The 20,297-nt window shown below is 36.8% G+C and overlaps 2 protein-coding genes across 2 annotated transcripts; both read right to left on the reverse strand.

Annotated features, from left to right (window-relative positions):
• Positions 1-3,552, reverse strand: BCR41DRAFT_299990 (kinase-like domain-containing protein; the record flags this gene model as incomplete). The annotated part of the gene is made up of 6 exons (XM_022020547.1): positions 1-283; positions 429-593; positions 727-836; positions 952-990; positions 1,478-1,615; positions 3,010-3,552. Coding segments are annotated over 6 exons (1,278 nt in total), but the record flags the coding sequence as incomplete, so codon positions are not given.
• A 2,181-nt stretch (positions 3,553-5,733) lies between these two features.
• On the reverse strand, positions 5,734-9,061 carry BCR41DRAFT_346673 (hypothetical protein). The gene is made up of 5 exons (XM_022022943.1): positions 8,563-9,061; positions 8,129-8,156; positions 7,317-7,389; positions 6,849-7,016; positions 5,734-6,719 (listed from the first exon to the last, which is right to left on the reverse strand). The coding sequence occupies exons 1-5, from the start codon at positions 8,654-8,656 to the stop codon at positions 5,820-5,822; spliced, it is 1,263 nt and encodes a 420-aa protein (XP_021885065.1). The 5' UTR covers positions 8,657-9,061; the 3' UTR covers positions 5,734-5,819.
• Positions 9,062-20,297: the final 11,236 nt, after the last annotated feature.

Raw genomic sequence — 20,297 nt, forward strand, 5'->3', positions numbered from 1 at the left:
TAATTTGGGTGCAGGTTGGCTCCAGATTTTGTCCCATTGGACACCTAGAAAGAACGGGTGTTGTTTCAATTCGTCGATCGTGTTGTTTGCGCCCAAACGCTCGTTAGGATCATGGACCAGAAGGCGTGAGACGAGGTCCATGGCAGTAGCGGGGAATCCTGCTGGGAAGGTATATTCGAGCTTGACAATCTTTTGAAAGGTCTGATATTCATTTGATCCCTTGAATGGTGGTCTTCCTGCAAGGAGTTGGTAGATGATGCATCCGAATGCCCATAGGTCAGAACTAAATTGGGGGGAGGCGAGGAGAAAGAGGGGCTCAAGATGAGAACATTGTATTTGTAGTAAAGAAGAAGAAGAAGAAGAAGAAGAAGAAGAAGAAGAAAAAAAAAAAAAAAAAAAAAAAAAACTTGCTGTGATGTATACCATACCTTTTGCAAGCAGCCTTTTCAGTCAAAAGTTCTGGTGAGACGTATTCAGCAGTTCCTACAAAAGAGTTGGCTCTATCGGACTCTGTCCCATCCTCGGATGGCTCCAACATCTTTGCAGTTCCAAAATCAGTCAACTTGATGTACATGCGATCATCCATAAGAATACTATTGATATTGAAACAATAGGATTTTAGCCTTTCTTTTCTTTTCTTTTCTTTTCTTTTTCTTTTTCTTCTAAAAACTTTTTACTGTGTCCCGATGAAGCTGATGGGTGATATATGATTGTTCTGGAACGTACTTTTCTGGCTTCAAGTCGCGATGGATAACACCCTGACCATGAACATATTCAATTGCGGTCAAGATCTGTGCCGCGTAGAATTTGGTACAATTCTCATCAAACGAGCCAAGCTATTAAAAAAAGGAGGAAAAAAAAAAAAATGCAATCGTATATCGGGATTTAGTGTCCTGATTGAGCATCATCTCCATCCGTTGACATGATCCAGATAAGAGGATGATTCCTCACCTTTTTGATGAAGGTCAACAGTTCACCATTTTCACAAAGCTCCAAGACGTAGTCTAATAGTGAATGATGAAACGATTATGGTTAGTCACGAAAAGCTAAAAACAAATAATAATAATAATAATAATAATAATAAAAAAAAAAAAAAAAAAAAAAAAAAGGGAAGGAAAGTAGGAGTCAAATAAAAGAGAAGAATCAAATCCCCCCCCCACTCTCTTTTGCTGGCCATGTTTAATGATTAAGTGCATGTTTGTTTGTTTGTTTGTTTTTCTTCCTCAATTGTAGTAGTAGTAGTAGTAATTGTTGTTGTTTTTCCTTGAACAATGACAATCATTTTTCAGATCATTATCCCAATGACATCTCCTTGATTTTTTTTTTTTTTTTTTTTTTTTTTTTGTTACATCTCATTTGTCATACACTTTTTTTTTTTTTTTTTTTTTTTTTTTTTAAAAAAAAAAAAAAATGTTGACTCAACAAATTACTTACAAAGACTGGCGTTGTCTTGAAAAGTAGAAAATAATTTGACGACTCCTGGATGGTCGAGTTTGTAGAGCGTATTCTTTTCAATGTTGACATATTTGACTTTCTTCTCACGAATAATATGTCTCTTGTCAAGGACCTTGATTGCATATTTGCGTCTGTTGGATTGATCGACAGCCTCGACGACCTGTGGTCAAGCAAGCAAGCAAGCAAGCAAGCGAGCAAGCAAGCAAGCAAGAAAGAAAGAAAGATTTTAGTTGATACAAAAGACAGATGTTATCAGTTTAGATGGGACATTGAAAGTTGCGGATCCGATCAGAGCAATCCTCAATTATTTTTTTTCTTCTTCTTTCTTTTGCTGGGTAAAGTAAAAAAAAAAAAAAAAAAAAAATGAAAAAGAGAAAAGGGAGGAAAGGGAGTAAGGAGAGGGCACAGACCCTCAAGCGAACAAAACACAATCGAGTTGGATCCTGTTTGTTGGTTCGAATGCTTTTGTTTGTGTGTAACCCTTTTTACCGCATCATAACCCAATTCATTCCCCATCTCTACCCGCCATCTGTCTGTAGCTATTGATTGTATATCCCCAACGATTCTTTGCTCCTTTGGAAGAAATGAAGATTAAGAATAAGAATAAAAATAAAAATAAAAATAAAAATAAAAATAAAATCATATTGCTTTGATTTGCAAGAGAATTTGATCTGGAAGAAGAATTAATTCCATTGGTAAGAAAAAAAAAAAAAAAAAAAAAAAACTCGAGTAAACATGAACATGAGAAAAAACGAGAGCCATTGGGCGCAAAGGCATTTTTTTTTTTTTTTTTTTTTTTTTTTTGGCCACCGCCGATGGAGTAGAATATGTATATTTATATATATATATATAGAGTAAAAATAAAATCGACCTATTCCATATCAATTGAGCAGAAAATGAAAATGAAAATGAAAAGAAAAAGAAAAAGAAAAAGAAAAAGAAAAAAAAAAAAAAGTAATGATGTTGGAGTGATGGGAAGAGTGGTGGTAATGATAGGTGGTGATGGTAAAGGATCAAAGCTCCCTTCCTCTCCATTTTACTCTTTACTCTTTACTTTTTAATAACCTCATCTCACGATGGTGGGAACAAGTAAAAAAGTAACGTGGAAAAAAAAAAAGGAATTCTCTCCGAGGATAGGGGCAAGAGAGAGAGAGAAAGAGAGAGAAAAGGCGTTCAGGTGACAATGATCAAAGGAACCCGAGCCTGCCAAGAGCAAAGGATAAAAAGAAGCTATTCGAGTAGCACAGGCATAATTGGGAATAGGCCTGTCTAAAATAGCCTCTTTTTTTCTGATCATTAGACTCTTGCAAGAACAATAGATTATATCTCTCCCTTACGCGTCCAGGTTTAGGTTAGAGACTAGTCAACAGCGACTCTATATTCTCTCTTTTTTTTTTTTTTTTTTTTATACGTGTATGATCAGTTGAGGGTTGAAGTGATTATGAATCATGCAGTAGGATGAATGAAGCAAGCTGGAATGAAAGGAAAGGAAAAAGCATAGAATGGATACAACATGAGTGTAAAATAAAAGATAGAATCAATAGGATTGCTTACAGTCGAGTAAGATCCTTCACCAAGGGTCCTGCCGAGTCTGTAATCAGCCAGGGTACGTCTACGGACTGGGATGGATGCTGTGGAGGTGTTGATATGGGAGCCATTGACGACTGATCCAGAAGGTACTCCTTCCTGGATATTGACATGTGTTGGCCTCGGGATGGACGTTGTAGTAGCCGAGGTGGTCGTTGGCACTGTTTCAGCCACAGGTGCAGGAGCAGATGTGTTTGAAGAAGGAGAAGAAGGAGAAGAAGGAGAAGAAGAAGAAGAAGAAGAAGAAGAAGAAGTAGTTGTTGTTGCTGTTGTAGTCGTATCCAAGGCAGAGGCAGAAGCAGCAAGGACAGAGCGTGGAACAGGAGTGGGTGGAGTGGTTGAAGGCAATGTGCCGAGAGGAACGGGATTTGCTGTGGGTGTGGATGGAGCTGAGACTGGAGCTGGAGTTGGAGTTGAAGCAGGCGCAGGCGCAGGAGCAGGGGCAGGAGCAGGGGCAATGTCGGAGAGAGGTACAGCCACCGGACCTTGCAGATGATCTGATGTAGCCATTGGGTGCTAGTGACTAAGTTGAAAGTAAGGTTTAAATGGAAAATATGATTGCAATAACAATAAATGACCAATGGACCATGGACAATGGACAATGGACAATGGGCAATGGACAAGTGGCAAAAGAATAAGAAGAAGAAGAATAAGAATAATAAGAATAAGAATAAGAATAAGAATAATAAAAGATATTAGCCAAATATACAGAGCAAAGTGATTGAGTGATTGAGTGATTGAGTGATTGAGTGATTGAGTGATTGAATGGAATGGAAAGAAAGAAAAAAAAATAAATAAATAAATAAAGACAGGTGAAAAAAGAGAAAGAGAGAGAGAAAGAGAGAGGATTGGATTGGATTAAAAGCAGGAGTGTGAAGAGAGAGTGTGAAGAGAGAGTGTGAAGAGAGAGTGTGAAGAGAGAGAGTGTGAAGAGAGAGAGTGTGAAGAGAGAGAGTGTGAAGAGAGTGTGTCAATTAGTGTCAGCTAATACACTCCCATGGGGAAATGGACGCTAATTCGGTTGGCATTATTTATAAATCACAATTTATAATTTATGGTTTCTATCACTACAACAGCGTGTTCAGTCAGAGTAGCCCTTTTGTCTACTGGGCCAAGCCCTTTTTTTTTTTTTTTTTTTTTTTTTTCTTTTCTTTGTTCTTTCGATCGACAAGACAAAGGCTTGTTATTGACTGATGCTTCTGTCGTTATCCTTGGTGTTGTTGTTGTTAGTCGAGGTTCGTGTCGGTATTTGATCAGTCAGTGCTTGATTGATTAATTGATCGAGATGTTTAACACATCAAAAAAAGACGTTTGTCTATATTTCCGTTCCTGGGCCTGGCTGGAGCAATTCCTAGCCATGCCATGCCATGCCATGCCATGCCATGCCAATCATAAATATATATCGTATCTATATAAAAAGATTAAATAAACATTTTACAATTCAAAAAACTCAGTTCAGCAAGCTCTCTTTCATTTTTTTTTCTTCTTTATTCTTTTTTCTTTCTTTCTGTCTTTTAATCTTTTCTATCTCCTCTTCTCTTCTGATTAAAGCAGTATAAAAATGCATCTCTTTTGGTTCTTTTTCTTCTTTAACCATTCCATTCGCGTGATCTACTTTGTTTCCCTCCCCCCCTAACCAAAGCAAGTATTTATATATATATATATCTTTGAAGAGATAATGAGTGAGTGAAAGAGAAAGACGACCCTCGTTTTTTTTTTTTATTTTATTTTTTTAGTTGTATAAAAATAAATAAGAAAAAGAAAAAACCTTCGCTCCCTTCTCTCCTTTCATCGTTACCATTGGATGGGGTTGAAGGGGGGAGGGTGAATATATTTAAACACTGCGTATCACGTGCATTCTATCTTTAGCCATTATGTTTGTTTAAAAATACCCCCCTTCTCCCAACTAACTTCATTCATTCATTTTATCCCATTCAGTTCTGTTGAACTGAATTTAATTACATGAAATAGCACGCACTTTTTTTTTTATTTTTTTATTTTTTTATTTATCCATTTATTTGAGCATCCATGCACCCAACGCGCCCCACACATGCCATGCAACAAATCTCACTCGATATACATGTATATTATATATATGTATTATATATACATATTTTGAAGGAAAAGAAGAAAAGAAAAAAAAAAAACGGCATAAAAAAAAAAAAAAAACGTGCGTAATACACATGAATGTCCTTATGCAACGTGTAAAAAAAAAAAAAAAAAAAAAAGTCTAATGTGCTATATATTAATGCAATATGCTGCATGTTATACATGTGTGTGTGGCAAATGGTTTTTTTTTTTTTTTTCTTTTCTTTTCTTTCTTTTTCTAACACATCTATATATACTATATATATTATATTTGTATATGCGTGTAAAATTAGAGGATTTATTAAGAGTTATTAGGATAGAATCACTGGGACTACTAGGATTATTAGGATTATTAGGATTATTAGGATTATTAAAATTATTAGGATTATTAGGATAATTAGGACATTAAAGCTTATTAGGATTATATTAGGAGGATGGATCGGTGATTATAAACGTATAAAACTTGGGCGTCGACACTTTCGGCGAAAGGTGTTGATAAGCATGCTCCACCTCTTCTCTTCTTTCTCTTATCTCCATGTCGTACAACACAGCTTTTTTTTTTTTTTTTTTTTTTTTTTTTTGTGTGTGTGTGTATCTACGGCTCTCTTTCTTTCTTTCTTTCTTTCTTTCTCCCGTTGTCCGCTATTATTATATATGGCTATTATTGTTATTACTATCATTATTATTTCCTACATGGCGACAACAGGGAGTACAACAGATTGTTGCCCAACCTCCCATGACTTCCAAATATTCTGTTTCTGGAATCGGTTGTGTAGCTGTGTCAGGAATGACCTCCCTGCTGCATAGATATCCGGATTCCTAAATGGCAAAGGTCGATTATGATCAAATGTATCCGAGCACAACGATCGGGATAGCGGCATTGACGATGAACACGATGATGATGATGATGATGGTTCGTCCTCATTCTCTTCCTGAGCGTTCGATCCTTCGCCTTCTTTTTCTTCTACTGATGTTGATGATGCCGTTGTTGCTGCTGTAGTTGTTGTCGATGTAGCAGAGGACATTGAAAAGGATGAGGATGAAGGCGATGGTGTGGGCAAAGACTCAGACGAGGACTCGAATTGATATTCATCCTTCTCTACCTCAGGTGAGAGAGGAGACGGTGGTGTAGGTGACGAGCGATCCACAAATCGTTCTGCCAACTCGGACGGATAGGAGAAACTCAATAGACAATGATGACTCAACCCTTCTACCTCCGGGTTCGGTTGCAGATTGACCCTTGTTACCACCAGTACCTGGTTTGCAAGCGCGTTCCTTCCATTGTCCTGATCCTCATCCTCATCCTCTGCTCCATCATCATTAAACTCTTCTGAATCTGAATCTGAATCCGCTGTCCCTACTCTTCTTCCTGCCCCACTGCTATATCGTCGGCCAAGTCCCGGTAGGACATAATTGACAGGATAGCTCAGCAACCATCCTGTCAATGTTACTAACGAGAGTTTGTTGGGCACAATTAGAGGCTGATATGACTGTTCAGCTTGATCCCATGATTTTATCCTCCGCTCAATCTCTGGTAATAACACATCGCGAACGTAATCTTCCAAAGCTCTATAACGATTACAAGGCATCTGTTGAAGAAAAGGATGAAAAGAAAGAAAGAAAGGGGGGGGATGAGTCAATCAATGTGCGTCGGGAAAGATTCTTTCTAGAAGAAAAAAAAAAAGAAAAAAAAAAAAAAAAAAGAAAAAAAAACCTACAATTTCAGGTTGTGACAGATGATGATCCACATTGACAAAGACGCGTTGAAGACCCTTGGGCGATCCTGTGAGATAATCATGAATGTCCTGTAACAGCAATTGACGATGGATAATAAACACATGATCTTCTCCAATGCTCAACAAGTCCAATTCATTAAACCTGGCAGACTAATTGATCCACAAAGCGTATTGTTTTATAGGAGGGAAAAAAAAAAAAAAAAAATGGAAATGGGGAAATGGATTAGTAAAAGAATGGTTGTTGTGCGCAACGCAACGTCCTTTTAATGTTTGTGAAACAAAAAGAAAAAGTTTCTTATTTTTTGAGAGCAAAAAAAGAAAAGATTTTCCTCTCGGTAATGTTTTTGAGAACCGTGCTTAGAAATCAAAAAAGCAGAAATGTGAAGGCAAAGGCAAAGGCAAAGGCAAATTACGCGCTTATCACCAATATTCATATATACATGTACATACATGATGGAAAAGAGATTGAAACCTTTCGATATCATTCTCATTCAGGAACAATTGATCGACCAAGGATGCTGATCTAGTGAATAATAAATAGAAAAGAAGAAAAACACAAGTATTTATGTCTGTTAGTCGACAAGAAATTCATTCATTCATATAAACCAGAAGAAGAAGAAGAAGAAGAAGAAGAAGAAGAAGAAGAAGAAGAAAAAGAAGAAGAAGAAAAAGTAGAGAAAGAAGAGAAGGAGAAGGAAGAGAAGGAGGATTGATATTAAAGTTGAAGCAGAAATATTAAAATCCTGTGAAAACCAATTGTGGAGCCCACGTTTCCTTCTTCTTTTTTTCCTTCTACATTGTCAACTCTTATCTCCACGATCAAAAGAAGAAGAAGAAGAAGAAGTAGAAGAAAAAAAAAAAAAAAAAAAAAAAAAGGTGGAGATGACAAAGTGAATGAAAGATAAGCAATTGAGCAAGATATAATATGACTCGAACATGTAAGATATACACATTCATATGAATGCATGAATGGATGAATGAATGTGTTGATAAAAAAAAAAAAAAAAAAAAAAAAAAAAGTTAATGAACGGATAGACTATGATCCGATCGGCATATTTTTTAAAGTTCCCGCCTCTCTCTCTCTCTCTCTCTCTCCTCTCCTCTCCTCTCACACTCTTTTCCCTCTTCTCTTCCTCTTCTCTTCCTCTTCTCTTCTCTTTCAGTATTGCTTATGACCCTTCCAATGAACGATGGACAAAAATGTAATATCCGCGAAGCAATTTAACTTTTTTTCTTTTTTCTTTTTCTTTTTTTTTTTTTACCTTAAACCTGCAGCAATGCAAATAATATCTATCAATTGAATGTTTCAAAAGAAAAAAGAAAAAAGAAAAAAAAAAAAAAAAAAGAAAGGTCAGTTTAGTCAATGGATGGATGAGTTGGGGGAAAAGAAGTGTAACATTTAGGTTGTAGCATTGTGTTCAATCAAAAGAGAAATAGAAATGATAATAATAATAAAAAAAATCTCCAAAATCTCTCCATTCCTGTTCGCTTTGTAATCAATGGCAACTGCACATACCATGCCATGCATTGCCATGCATAGCGTGTTTTTTTTTTTTTTTTTTTTTTTTATCGTTGTATGCGTGCGAGGAGAGAGAGAGAGAGAGAGAGAGAGAGAGAGAGAGAGAGAGAGAGAGAGAGAGAGAGAGAGAGAGAAAGAGGGAAAAATAAAATAAAAATAATAATAATGTTAATGTACCATTTGCCAATGAGATTTGTGCAGCGTGATTGATCCGCTTCTTTAGAACAAGTCGGACAGTTCCGAGTGCATCCTCAAAATATGATCCGTCCATTGTCAAAATGAATATGTGTAATGGTAAAAAGGCTATTATCAAGTATTTAAAAACAATGGATGCTATCCGAAAGGGAAGGAAAGGAAAAGCGGAGCGAATTGTTTAAAAAAAAAAAATTGAAAATTGAAAATTGAAAATTGGAAGGAGATGTTGCTTAAGAATGAAGAAGACTCTATGGTAAAAGAAAAGATGAACTACTTGAGGAAGGGAGGAATGGAAGGAAAGGAAAGGAAAGGAAAGGAAAGGAAAGGAAAGGAAAGGAAAGAAGAAAGAAGAAAGAAGAAGAAAGAAGAATGAAGAATGAAGAATGAAGAAGTAAAAAGTAAAAAGTAAAAAAAAATTAAAAAGATGTTAAGGAGATAAGATTGGTCAGGCACCAAATGTTGAGAGTGGTTTTGATTGATGAGCAAAAAAAATAAAAAATAAAAAATAAAAAATAAAAAATAAAACATAAAAAATAAAAAAATGTTTAAAAAAGGGAGGACTTTTATATCGATCTGAGCACACAGCTGTGGCTTGACGATGGACGATGAATAAGGGCTTTACTACTAAAGTCCAACTTGTAGTCAAATCATCAAGCCCTATTCAAGTCAAGTCAAGCCAAGTCAAGCCCGAATCAAGTCAAGCCAAGTCAAATCAAGTCAGCTCAAGCCAGGCTTTGGAAGGAATCGTCAAGCCCAAAAGGCTGTAGATAACCATCGCCACAATAATAAAAACCAACCCAACAATGGGATCTTTCTCAATTGAAACTTGTTTCTTTTTTACCTCAGCCATCATTGCAAAAAAGCATCTCTGTAAAAGAGCTTTTTTTTTTTTATTATTTTATTTTACTTATTCGCCTTATTGGTACTGTTGGCTCCTTTTTTTTCTTTCTTTTTTTTCCCCTCTCGATACAATGAGCTAAAAGAGGAACTTGCTGGATCTAATAAACGTTGGGGAAAAGAGCACTTACTCTGGTAGATTCTTTTTATTTTTCCTTTTAGCCAAAAAAAAAAAAAAAAAAAAAAAAGCGTCAAAGGGAATAACCACAAGAAATAAAAAAGAATAAAGCCTTGATGAATCAGATGGGCTGTTCATTGTTCATTGTTCATTGTTCATTGACTACAACATTTGCGCCGCACTAGAGGCTTTATTGTCAATACATACTCAGACTTGTAGACTTGTGGAAAGCTGGAAATAAATAAAAAAAAAGCGCTTTTGACTGAAACCAGCTCTGCTCACTCTGCAGTATCGATTACTCGGCCATTAATGATGGTTAAAACAAAAACAAAACAAAAAAAAGATTGCCCCAAACGAAAGCCTTTCTACGGCCTTTTTTTTTTTTTTTTTTTTTTTTTTTTTTTTTCAATCCTTCGCGCGTCCTAAATAGGGCAGGTCGATGTATGACAGAAAAAAAAAGGTCCGGAATAGATTTGTTTAACGTTGTCAAAAAAGGTGCTCTTTTTTTAAAAATGACCGAAAAATCCTCCCCAAAGTTAGAAATGCTCGACGCTCATCTTTCTTTTTTTTTTTTTTTTTTTTTTTTTTAAAAAAAAAAAATATCCCTAGCAACCTTAACATTTAGAACGACGTAGAGCCAGTTTGCAAAAAAAAAATAAAAAAATAAAATAAAAAAGTGAACAATAACAACAACAACAACAACAAAAAAGAAAAAAGATCTGCAGTCTATTCCTTTTTTTTTTTTTCTTTTTCTTTTTTTTTTTCTTTTACAAACACATGCCAAAGCTTTGTAAAAATAACTCTAGAGGCTAACCTGCTTCTCTCTTTCTTAGTTCTTTGAAAAGAACGATGACTCTTATGTTCCGCATTGCACCGCATCATAACTGCATCGTAACCGCACCAAAAAAAAAAAAAAAAAAAAAAGCAATCACGAGTGCGAGCATGAAGGAACAATGGGAACAATGGGAACAATAAGAATGGGAATACTTTCAAACGCGATAGATAATGGATAATAGTTAGTCAAGATGACAATTTATCATCTTTTCATCCCAAAGTTGTATACCAAAATAGATTTGTTAGTACCATCTCTATGCCATATCCGATTAATGCTGTCCATTTGTAAAAGGGCTGCGCAACGGTGAAAGGAATGAATGACAAAATATTTGTATTTGTCTGTGGCGGGAAGCACTGCCTTCCCCTCCCTCCTTCTCTTGAACACCATTAATCCAAAAACAAACAAAAAAAAAAAAAAAAAAAAAAAGGAAAAGCCCAAATTACAAAGTGAATGTTTTTTTCTCTTACGTATATTCATTCGTCAGCTACTTTTTTTTTTTTTTTTTTTTTTTTTTTGTTTTTTTGCAACATCAAGCCAACAGAAGGCTCAGGTCAAGTTTTATTTTTAAAAGCAACCTGAACAGAGCTGCATTGATATCTTGCATAATATACCGCACAGGGCTTTTTTCCTGCCCTGTGAAGCGTCCCAGATCAATTGTTTGTCTCTTCATTCAAGGTAGTGGTGCTCTAGCGATAAAGGTAGGTGTTTTTGAAAGTTCGGTCACCCTTGGTAGGCCCATACTCTTTCCTCGGCTCGTATTCTCCTCTTCATCAGCTTGGTTAATTTCGTGGACGTCACTAGTTTTGAACCGTTCCAATGAGTCTCCCAAACGAGGGCCCTTTAGAGAGTCAACTATAGAAAAAAAAAAAGAACGATCCTAAGTTTAGAGCAATGAGATATGCGTTTGATGATCACGGAGTCTAGTACCAGGGACTAGAGGCAAAAAGATGTCCTTTTCGTGATGAGAGAGCTTACCGTATGGCGTCACTACAACCTTAATTGGCCTACGATGTATCGACGTCTTCAAGTTGGCTAATTTAGAACAGAGGCCAACTCATGGCAAATGAAGCTGGTAGACAGATAAATGCCCTATACTCAGGCTGGACTGATGGCATGGATCCAGGAGGAGTCTGATAGACTCTTTTTGAGACTTCTTCGCCCGCTCATTCCTCTTTTCCTCACAAGTTCACAGCCACCATCAACGATTTTCTTCCTATTTTGAGTTTACTTTTAATGTTGCCGAAAAGCCAGTATTGGTGTAGACACATTTTCCTTCTCCTTCCTGAACAAAGCTTCCACCACAGCCAGCATTGTCTGTCTCTCTCGAATGAGGAAGCACTCACGAGGGAAAGAAAAAGATTGTAATGGGAGGTTAAATTATACAAGATGCAGTGAAAGGATGGAGAGATCACTGGTGGTGTTTTGTGAATGCAACTTTTTTGTTTCTTGGGAATATGAAAGTAGAAAGGTATAAGGAAAATATATAATATATATATCACGCGCGTAATAGCAGCGTTAATAATAATCAGATTTCCAAATTTCCTAGGATCAGATGATCCTAGGATAGACTATCACATCTTCAAACATCGCGGCCACAATATTCAGAGAAAACTTTGTTTTAGTGGTCGTCTATGTTTATTTTCCCATGAGAGTCCATGAGAATCCATAAGGATGATAGTTTGCGATTGGGAGAGTATAAAAAAAAAAACAAAACAAAAAAAAAAGATTATCAAATCAACCTAAAAGTATATATATATAATATCCATTCAAAATGGATGGAGGAGAACTATCCAACAAACTATAACAACCAAGTATGTTTATAATAACAAATAAACAACAGCAACAACAAAAAATCGTCTGGAGTTTGGAGTTTGGAAGAATATGTGTATATTTCTAGATGATGATGATGATGCTGATGCTGATGCTGATAAGTAGGAAATGATGGACAGAAAACGCTGCATGGATGTGCAAGGATAAAATGGCCCATGAAGCTTTTTTTTTTTTCTATAATAGATATAAAAGCCATTTGTCAATGAATGATAATGGCCGACGATCATAATGACAATATGTATATATGTAATGACATTTATTATATAATATATCATACTAAAACCGATTTTATATTGTTCATAATGAGAATAGGGTAACGGCTATATCTCTTGTCTTTATTCTTTATTCAAAAAAAAAAAAAAAAAAAAAAAAAAAATGAAAGAAGAGAATGAAAAAATGGAATGTTTGGATTAGAAGAAGAACAATAGCGCACGTAACACATTCTCATGAACAATTTTTTATCAAAGTTAATCATATATACATGTATTATATATATATACTATCATCGTATTCTATATTCATGTACATACTCCATTCTATCCTTCTCTGTTTGTTTTATTTTGAGAATAGGTTAATGAACATTCCTTTAGAATGGGCGTAAAAAAACAACAGCAACAACAGAGGCGCTAGCGTGTTTGTTTTCTGTCAATGTGTGGGGAAAAAAGGCGCCTTGATGGGATCTTGGATCTTGGATAACTGATAATCTATTTACATCCATACATCTGTTCTACACATCATGTATATATATATATATGTATATATATATTATATGGGGGCACAGTTCCTTATTTTAGTCCTTAGTTTAGTTTAAGGAAACCCAAGTTCATAGAATGCAGAGGATCCCAAGTTCTTTAGTATGATCAGCAAATGATTTTGTTTGTGAGATCGATCTAAAGGGTAAAATAAGATTAATTCAGCCTAAAAAAAAACCGAGAACATCGAGGGAAGATGTCTAAATACAGCAAACATGCAATATGTATATATATATTATATATATATTTATAATACATTATATATATAATATAATATAATATATAATCATGTTATATTAAACATGAGAACGGGACCTGAAATACTTTGATGCGTTATGACGAAAGTTATCGAACTCCAATCCAGGTCGAGTGAGGTCGAAATGATGGTGCATAGTGAGCGGGGTTTCTTTTTTGCACACACACACACACACACACATACACACGCTTGATGGTGTCAATGTTCAGAAGATGCATGAGATTACAGAGAAAAAAGGATGAATGTTAATCTACGGCATACAGTATGAATCTCTCCTATCTGCAGAAAAAAAAAGAGCCGCCGTTCTGGACACAATTTTGTACATTCATGTAGACAGCGCATGTGAGAGCATCGGATTTAGAGAATACAAGGAACCGACGTAGAATAGATGAAGTAACATTTTGTTTATTTATCCTGCAGGCGCCTTTTGTGCGACTCGCGCGTGTGATCAGACTAGGAACCAGCCAATCGCATTAGAAACCTTCTTGACAAGGCTCTCGAAGGAAAAGGGTTACATATACACGTTGAACTGGTTTTCTTCATATTCTACCTCTTTGTTTCATTAGGACTTTCTTCATTCTAGAATCGGTAATATATATATATATATATATATAATAAAAAGGTGAAATAGCAACAAAGAAAAGGTAGAAAGAAAGGAAAGGAGGAAAGAGTGGAAGAAGTGTAATTTTGGCAATGGTAATGACAACGAGATTAAGATTAAGAACGAGGACGAGAATGAAGAAAACTTGTTTGATAATAATGTCGACATGCAAGGAAATACCCTTGCATGTCCATGGAAAGGAAGAAAAAAAAAAAAAAAAAAAAAAAAAAACGTTTGGTCCCCCAACAATAGCAATAGCAATAGCAAATCAACTTGCCATCTATTCGCTGTAGGCATTTTCCCAACGTATGATCCTGTGAAAATACTCTTTTTTTTTTTTTTTTATTATTATTATTATTATTATTATTATTGAATTTTATATATGCTATTTACTGTTTACTGTCTATTGTTTTTCATTTTTGCATCGCCCCGCAATCCGCTCCTTGCATGGACCTCGTTGTTGTGACATGGATACAAAACAAAAAATAAAATAAAAAGCGATTATCAAGATTGGCAAAAGATGGGGTGATATGTGTGTATACATGAACATGTACAGCATTGTATATGCACACGAGATAAATATTATACTGTATTCTTGACAAGGTTGACTTTGAGGAAACATTCTGAATAGAAACATGGTGAGAACCATAACTTGGCCAATGATGTAGCATATACTGGAAGGAGCAAAAGTTGAATAATCAGCTTATTTGAAGCACATGGTTAATTTGGGAGAGCCTTTCTGCTCTGTTCCTCTTGCTCCTTTTCTGTAAGGTTTATTACAAAGAAATCAAAAAAGGTGACTGACTTGCTTTTTTTTTTTTTTTTTTTTTTTTTGCCGCTGGATTGCCATTGGTTGGCTGGGGAATGCAAGAAGCACGCGGTTGTGTGAACACAAAGCAGAGCATTAGGCATTTATCCATATCTCCCATGGTGGCATTCCTCGCCAGTATCTGTACCATCAATCCTTTAGTGATACTCGAGACTTTCTGACGCCCTAGGTTAGTCCTCAGTTTTTTTTTCTTTTTCTTTTTCTTTTTCTTTTTCTTTTTTTTTTCTCGGTACGATAGAAGAATGAAGTAAGGGTGGGCAGGAGAGAGCTACTAGCTCGGATAATGGATGTGAAGACTGCTTTCCCCCATACTCCATAATAAACACATCTGCAAGGGATGATCGCACAAACAAACCGTTGTTTCCACATTGCCAGTATCCTTTTTTTATTTGTGTATATGTAAATGTGTATGCAATATATATATCTGGACTAGATTCAATCAATCAAGGGACCTAGAACAGAAGAAGGCCCTGCCGCCTTGCCTTTGTTCTTCTCTGTTTGCTGTTTGCTGTTTGCTTGATAGTTGTTTATTGCTTGTTTGTTTTCTGTTGTCCTGTGTTGGGACCATGGTATGCTTGTTATTTTAATTTTTTTAGAGTCTGGCCAATGACAAGGCTCAACTAGCTTGATTCCCATCAGATGTCGCCATCGATTCTCCGTGGAGGGTTGAGGAGACCCATGTTGGTATTGCACATGTCTGTTTTGTATTTTTGCTTTCCATCGCTTTATTCTTTGTAGTTTGTAGCCGTTTAGTCGGCTTAGGCCCAACCCTGGTGCATGATTGTTTGACATATCATGACTGGGCACCAACAGACGATTACCCACCACCTTTTCCATCAGATTCAAACAAAAATATGAAAATAATGATACAAATATTCATTCATATATACAAGGAAGAAGAGAGATTGGCCCTACAAAATGTCATGGGGAATGCAAACGCTGCAATAGTATATATCATGCATCCGCAGTAATTCTCTCTTTTTTTTTTTTTTTTTTTTTTTTTTTTTTAAAAAAAAAAAAAAAAAAAAAAAAAAAATAGCTCAAGTGGTGGGAAGTTGCTCCGTGTTCACATAAACGAAAGCGCTGATGGGAAGGTATATAGAGGAACAGAATATATTTTAGAAATGAATTGGATAATCCACTCTCCATTCCATCCCTGTTTACATTTATTCTCATGTTTATTTACACTTTAGTATTTGAATAACTTGATAGATTGATAAAGGTAATAGATGACTCCCAAGTTATATATATATATATATACTTTAATTTCATTTCCAATAAACAACAAACAAAGAACTGACCTCATTGGCTCTGCGACCCGGACGCGCCTTTCCCTGGAATAGCCATGGAGAACACTCGACTTGAAATCAATTAATGGATTAACGAATGAATGAAATAGATATTAAATAAACCATAAACCCATATCATTTAAACTGAGAAAGAGAAAAAAACGTAACGGTCCATGCCAAACAACAAACAATAGGCTGGGAATGCCAATAGGGAAAGACAGCAGACAAGAGATTTGCCTTCATCGGATGCTTATCACTGCACTCTTTCATTCGTGCGTCAAAGTCATTCCAACTCCATTTGGGATAGTCTTTTTTTTCTATTCTTTCGCAGAGTGAAATATATATGTAAATGTATATGTAATAAAATATATTACATACTTTATGAGATCTTCATTATCCTTGCTATTTTCAGATCGGTTCACGATCATAATTAATGATGTATCTCTCCTCTGTCCGTGTGTGGTATTGTCTCTGTTGCCAACACAGATACATCCATACCATACTATACAGATGTATAATGTGTCTGTGTTGCAAATGTCTGTTCGCGACAATGAGAAGAGTCAAGAGAGCATATCTCTGACCCTGCAACAGCTGGCTCACATTTATTTATTACAATTTGTATACATTGTTTCGTTTGGGCTTGCGGGATAGTCCCCGACATCCTCTTCCGATTCCTCATTAAATATTCATTTGTAAAAATGCATTGCAATTAATACTGCATCTTCTGTTACTCTTGTGTGCATTGTTGTAAATGGAAAGGGTCTTTCTCCATCTCATTTCTCGCGTCATACCTCATCAAACTTCCTTCTCCCTTGCATAACATTTAATAGGGTCCAAACCATATTCTCTGTTCTTTGTCATGTCGGCTGATGAAATAAAAAAATAAAAAAATAAAAAGAGACAGGTTCCGTCTAATAGAATAAACGGCTAAGGATGTGATAGATTTTCCGAGAGGATAGACATGAATGAAGCGTTCAGTTGTTACACGCCGAGATGACATTGATTGTGCTCAGAATATATTTCAGCATGCAATAGACAGAGAGGAGTAGACAGATAAAAGAAAGACATTCACTTCTGGTTGGTCTCAATCTAACCAAGCTGGAATGGGCTACATGGACCAATGCGCCATGGATCACTTCAATAACATGTTTAAAATAATAATAACAAGAGACACATGCAGGTTGCCTGCAAAAGAAGGCCTAGCATTTTTTATTCAAATGTGAGGACATGCATATTTTCTGCGCTTTGTGTATTTCCCAGGGCAAGAAACCGAAAGTTAAAGCCTGATCAGCAGGGCAAAACAAACAAACAAAACCAGTATTTATTTCATATTACTTATTAAATACATGTTTATTATGCAGAGAGATATTGTATACTTTTTCATACATTCTTAACCAATGTCGCTAATAAATGTTTATATTATAGCCCGTTTCATTTGGTCGCGATACCTTATATTTTTTGAATACTTTCGAGTGTATTGGCAGCCAATTAGCTCGCTTGTTACGAGTATTGTTGCAAGTCCGTCACGTAGTGAGATGCCACCAGAACAATTCAATCATCGTTTTTAGATTAAAAATATAAGGTATCGTGACCAAATAAAATTGGCGATACTGTTGTTGTTTTGAACAGTCTGGCCTTTTTGCCTCTTCTGATCCTTTGATAGAGCCCTCTCTTTCCTACAGCTTGTCAAGGCCCTGACTACAATGTGAGCTGAACCCTGTTTTTCATCTAATTTGTAATATCCCCAATGTACTATGTATTTTAAACTATGTACTCTAATGTTCCTGCAGGTCAAAGTTGGAGGACAGGAGAAAGAGAGAGAAAGAGACACAGAGACATGGCGATGAACCCTGAATGGCTTGACTGTTAGGATGTTTACGATGTTTACAAACCTTGTTATGAGCCCTTTTCGTGCTTTCACCATCATTGAGAGTTGCACATTGTATCTCTGCATCTCATCAAGTGCCAACTTTGAACCTTCCATTCAACTATAGTAACTGCTGCTGCTTCTACAAAAAAAACGAGTATAAAAGCAACGGCCTCAATGCACCATTTCCCTTTTTTTTTCTTCACTCCTCATCCACATCTTCAGATCTCTCAACCCTTCCCAGCTCACTAGCTAACAAAAAAAGCCTCTCTCTTCTCAACTCTACCTAAAAAAAAAAAAACAACACCAACCATGAAGTTCACTGGTATTTTCCTCATCGCATCCTGCGTTGCTCTCTTCAGCGTTGAAGCTGCTCCTTTGATCAGGGGTAACGGTGGCAAGCCAGTCCCTGACTCTTACATTGTTGTCCTCAAGGAAGGCAAGAACGTTACTGACTTCATCCCCAAGTTCAACGCCATTGCTCGCCGCCAGAACGGCCGTGGTCGCAAGTCCACAATCAACCGCCAGTACAAGGCCATCCAAGGTTTCTCCATGACTGTCAATGCTGCTGCCTTGAAGGAGATCTTGGCTTCAGATGATGTCGAGTACGTTGAGGAGGATCAGGTTGTCACCATCAACACTCTCCAGCAAAGCAACCCTCCTTCCTGGGGTCTTCCTCGCGTCTCTCAGCGCCAGCGCAACTCTGCTGCTCCTTACTACTACCAAGACCAAGCTGGAGCTGGCGTCACTGCCTACGTCATTGACACTGGTATCAACACTGGCCACGTCGACTTCCAAGGTCGTGCCACCATGGGTGCCAACTTCATCTCTGGCTCTGCTAACACTGACGAGAACGGTCACGGTACCCACGTCGCTGGTACCATCGGTGGTGGCTCATATGGTGTTGCCAAGAGGGTCACCTTGGTCGGTGTCAAGGTTTTGGATGCTCGAGGCTCTGGCTCCTTCTCTGGCATCATTGCTGGTATGGACTGGGTTGCCCAGCGTGCTCGTGGCACCAAGGCTGTTGTCAACATGTCACTCGGTGGTGGCAAGTCTCAGTCTGTTGACTCTGCTTTGACTCGCCTCTTCAATGCTGGTATCCCCTCAATCGTCGCTGCTGGTAACGACCCCAACGCTGATGCCTGCAATGGCTCTCCATCTGGTGCTCAAGGCTCATTCACCGTTGCTGCCTCTGACATTAACGACAACATTGCCTCATTCTCTTCCTGGGGACAATGTGTTGACATCTTCGGACCTGGTGTCAACATCAAGTCTGCCTGGATCGGTGGTAGCACTGCCACTAACACCATCTCTGGAACCTCGATGGCTTCTCCTCACGTTGCTGGTGTTGCTGCTCTTATCATGAGCGCTGACGGCTCCCTCACCTCACCTCAGGCTGTGTACGACAGATTGCGCCAGACTGCCACCCCCAACGTCATCACTGGCAACCTCCGCGGCTCTCCCAACCGCTTGGTCTTCAACAGCGCTGTCTAAATTGACTTTGCTGTATACCCTTTATGATCTGAGATCATATAGGTGGTTTTATTGTCATACTCTATCCTTATCCCTCTCCAATATTGTTAGTATATATCTGATGTGGTGCCTGGAGCATTTCCATCGTATTTTAAAAAAAGAAAAATAGTTTTTATTTAGTTAACTTTTCTACTCGAGTTGCAAGTCTTTGACTGGATCAAAGAAAAAATCGATAGCTGGCTAGTTAATGAAGAATAAAGAAATCAAAATTACATCTGAAGATATTCTTTCGATAAGATATGAAAATGTGTAATCCATGAATGTATTGGAAACGAGTTATTTTGTCTGTTGCTAAAACCCATCAAAAAGAGTGGAGCAACGCCATCAAACCAAACTTATTCAATGACTCTTTTTTTTTTTTTTTTTTTTTTTTTTGTTTTTTTTTTTTTTTCTCTTGAAGTTTTTCATTTGCAATATAAAAAAATCCTCTGCTTCGTTTAGTCAATAATGAATAAAAAAAAATAAAAAAAAAGTAGAAGTGTTTGAATGAAAATGGCAAAGGAGACAAAGTTCTTTCCTTTTTTTTTTAGAAGCCAGTTTTTCTTGTCAGGCGAGAGAAAAAGAAGTGTTTTTTATTTTTATTTTTATTTCTAAAGTAAAACCATAGACTTCATTAAAGTCTTGCTCCTCAAATGAAAACAACCAGAACTCTTTGTCAGAAGGCTGTATGTATTCTTCTCATATATCCCGACTTGGGAGAAAGGGGAAGGAGAGAAGCGTTTCTTAATTGGTGTCCAATCCTCTTCCCTGCTATCTCTTGACTTCTTGAGTTTGATTTTTTTTTTTTTTTTTTTTTTTTTTTGCTTCTCTAAGTACGCTACTATGGAAGCAACCCATATTGATATCCACTTTAGCTCTTCGATTGCACTGGAATGCCTTGAAGGACATTGGCGCTTTTCCTTGCTTACAT

Source organism: Lobosporangium transversale (genome assembly GCF_002105155.1).
Source record: "Lobosporangium transversale strain NRRL 3116 chromosome Unknown BCR41scaffold_4, whole genome shotgun sequence".
Lineage (NCBI taxonomy): Eukaryota > Fungi > Mortierellomycota > Mortierellomycetes > Mortierellales > Mortierellaceae > Lobosporangium > Lobosporangium transversale.

Coding starts and splice junctions, on each gene's coding strand:
- BCR41DRAFT_346673 (XM_022022943.1), bottom strand. CDS start 8,656: ATGGACGGATCATATTTTGAGGATGCACTCGGAACTGTCCGACTTGTT. Junction 7,390..8,128: donor TGCATTGCTGCAGGTTTAAG/GTAAAAAAAAAA, acceptor ATTATTCACTAG/ATCAGCATCCTTGGTCGATC. Junction 7,017..7,316: donor TTCAATCTCTTTTCCATCAT/GTATGTACATGT, acceptor TGGATCAATTAG/TCTGCCAGGTTTAATGAATT.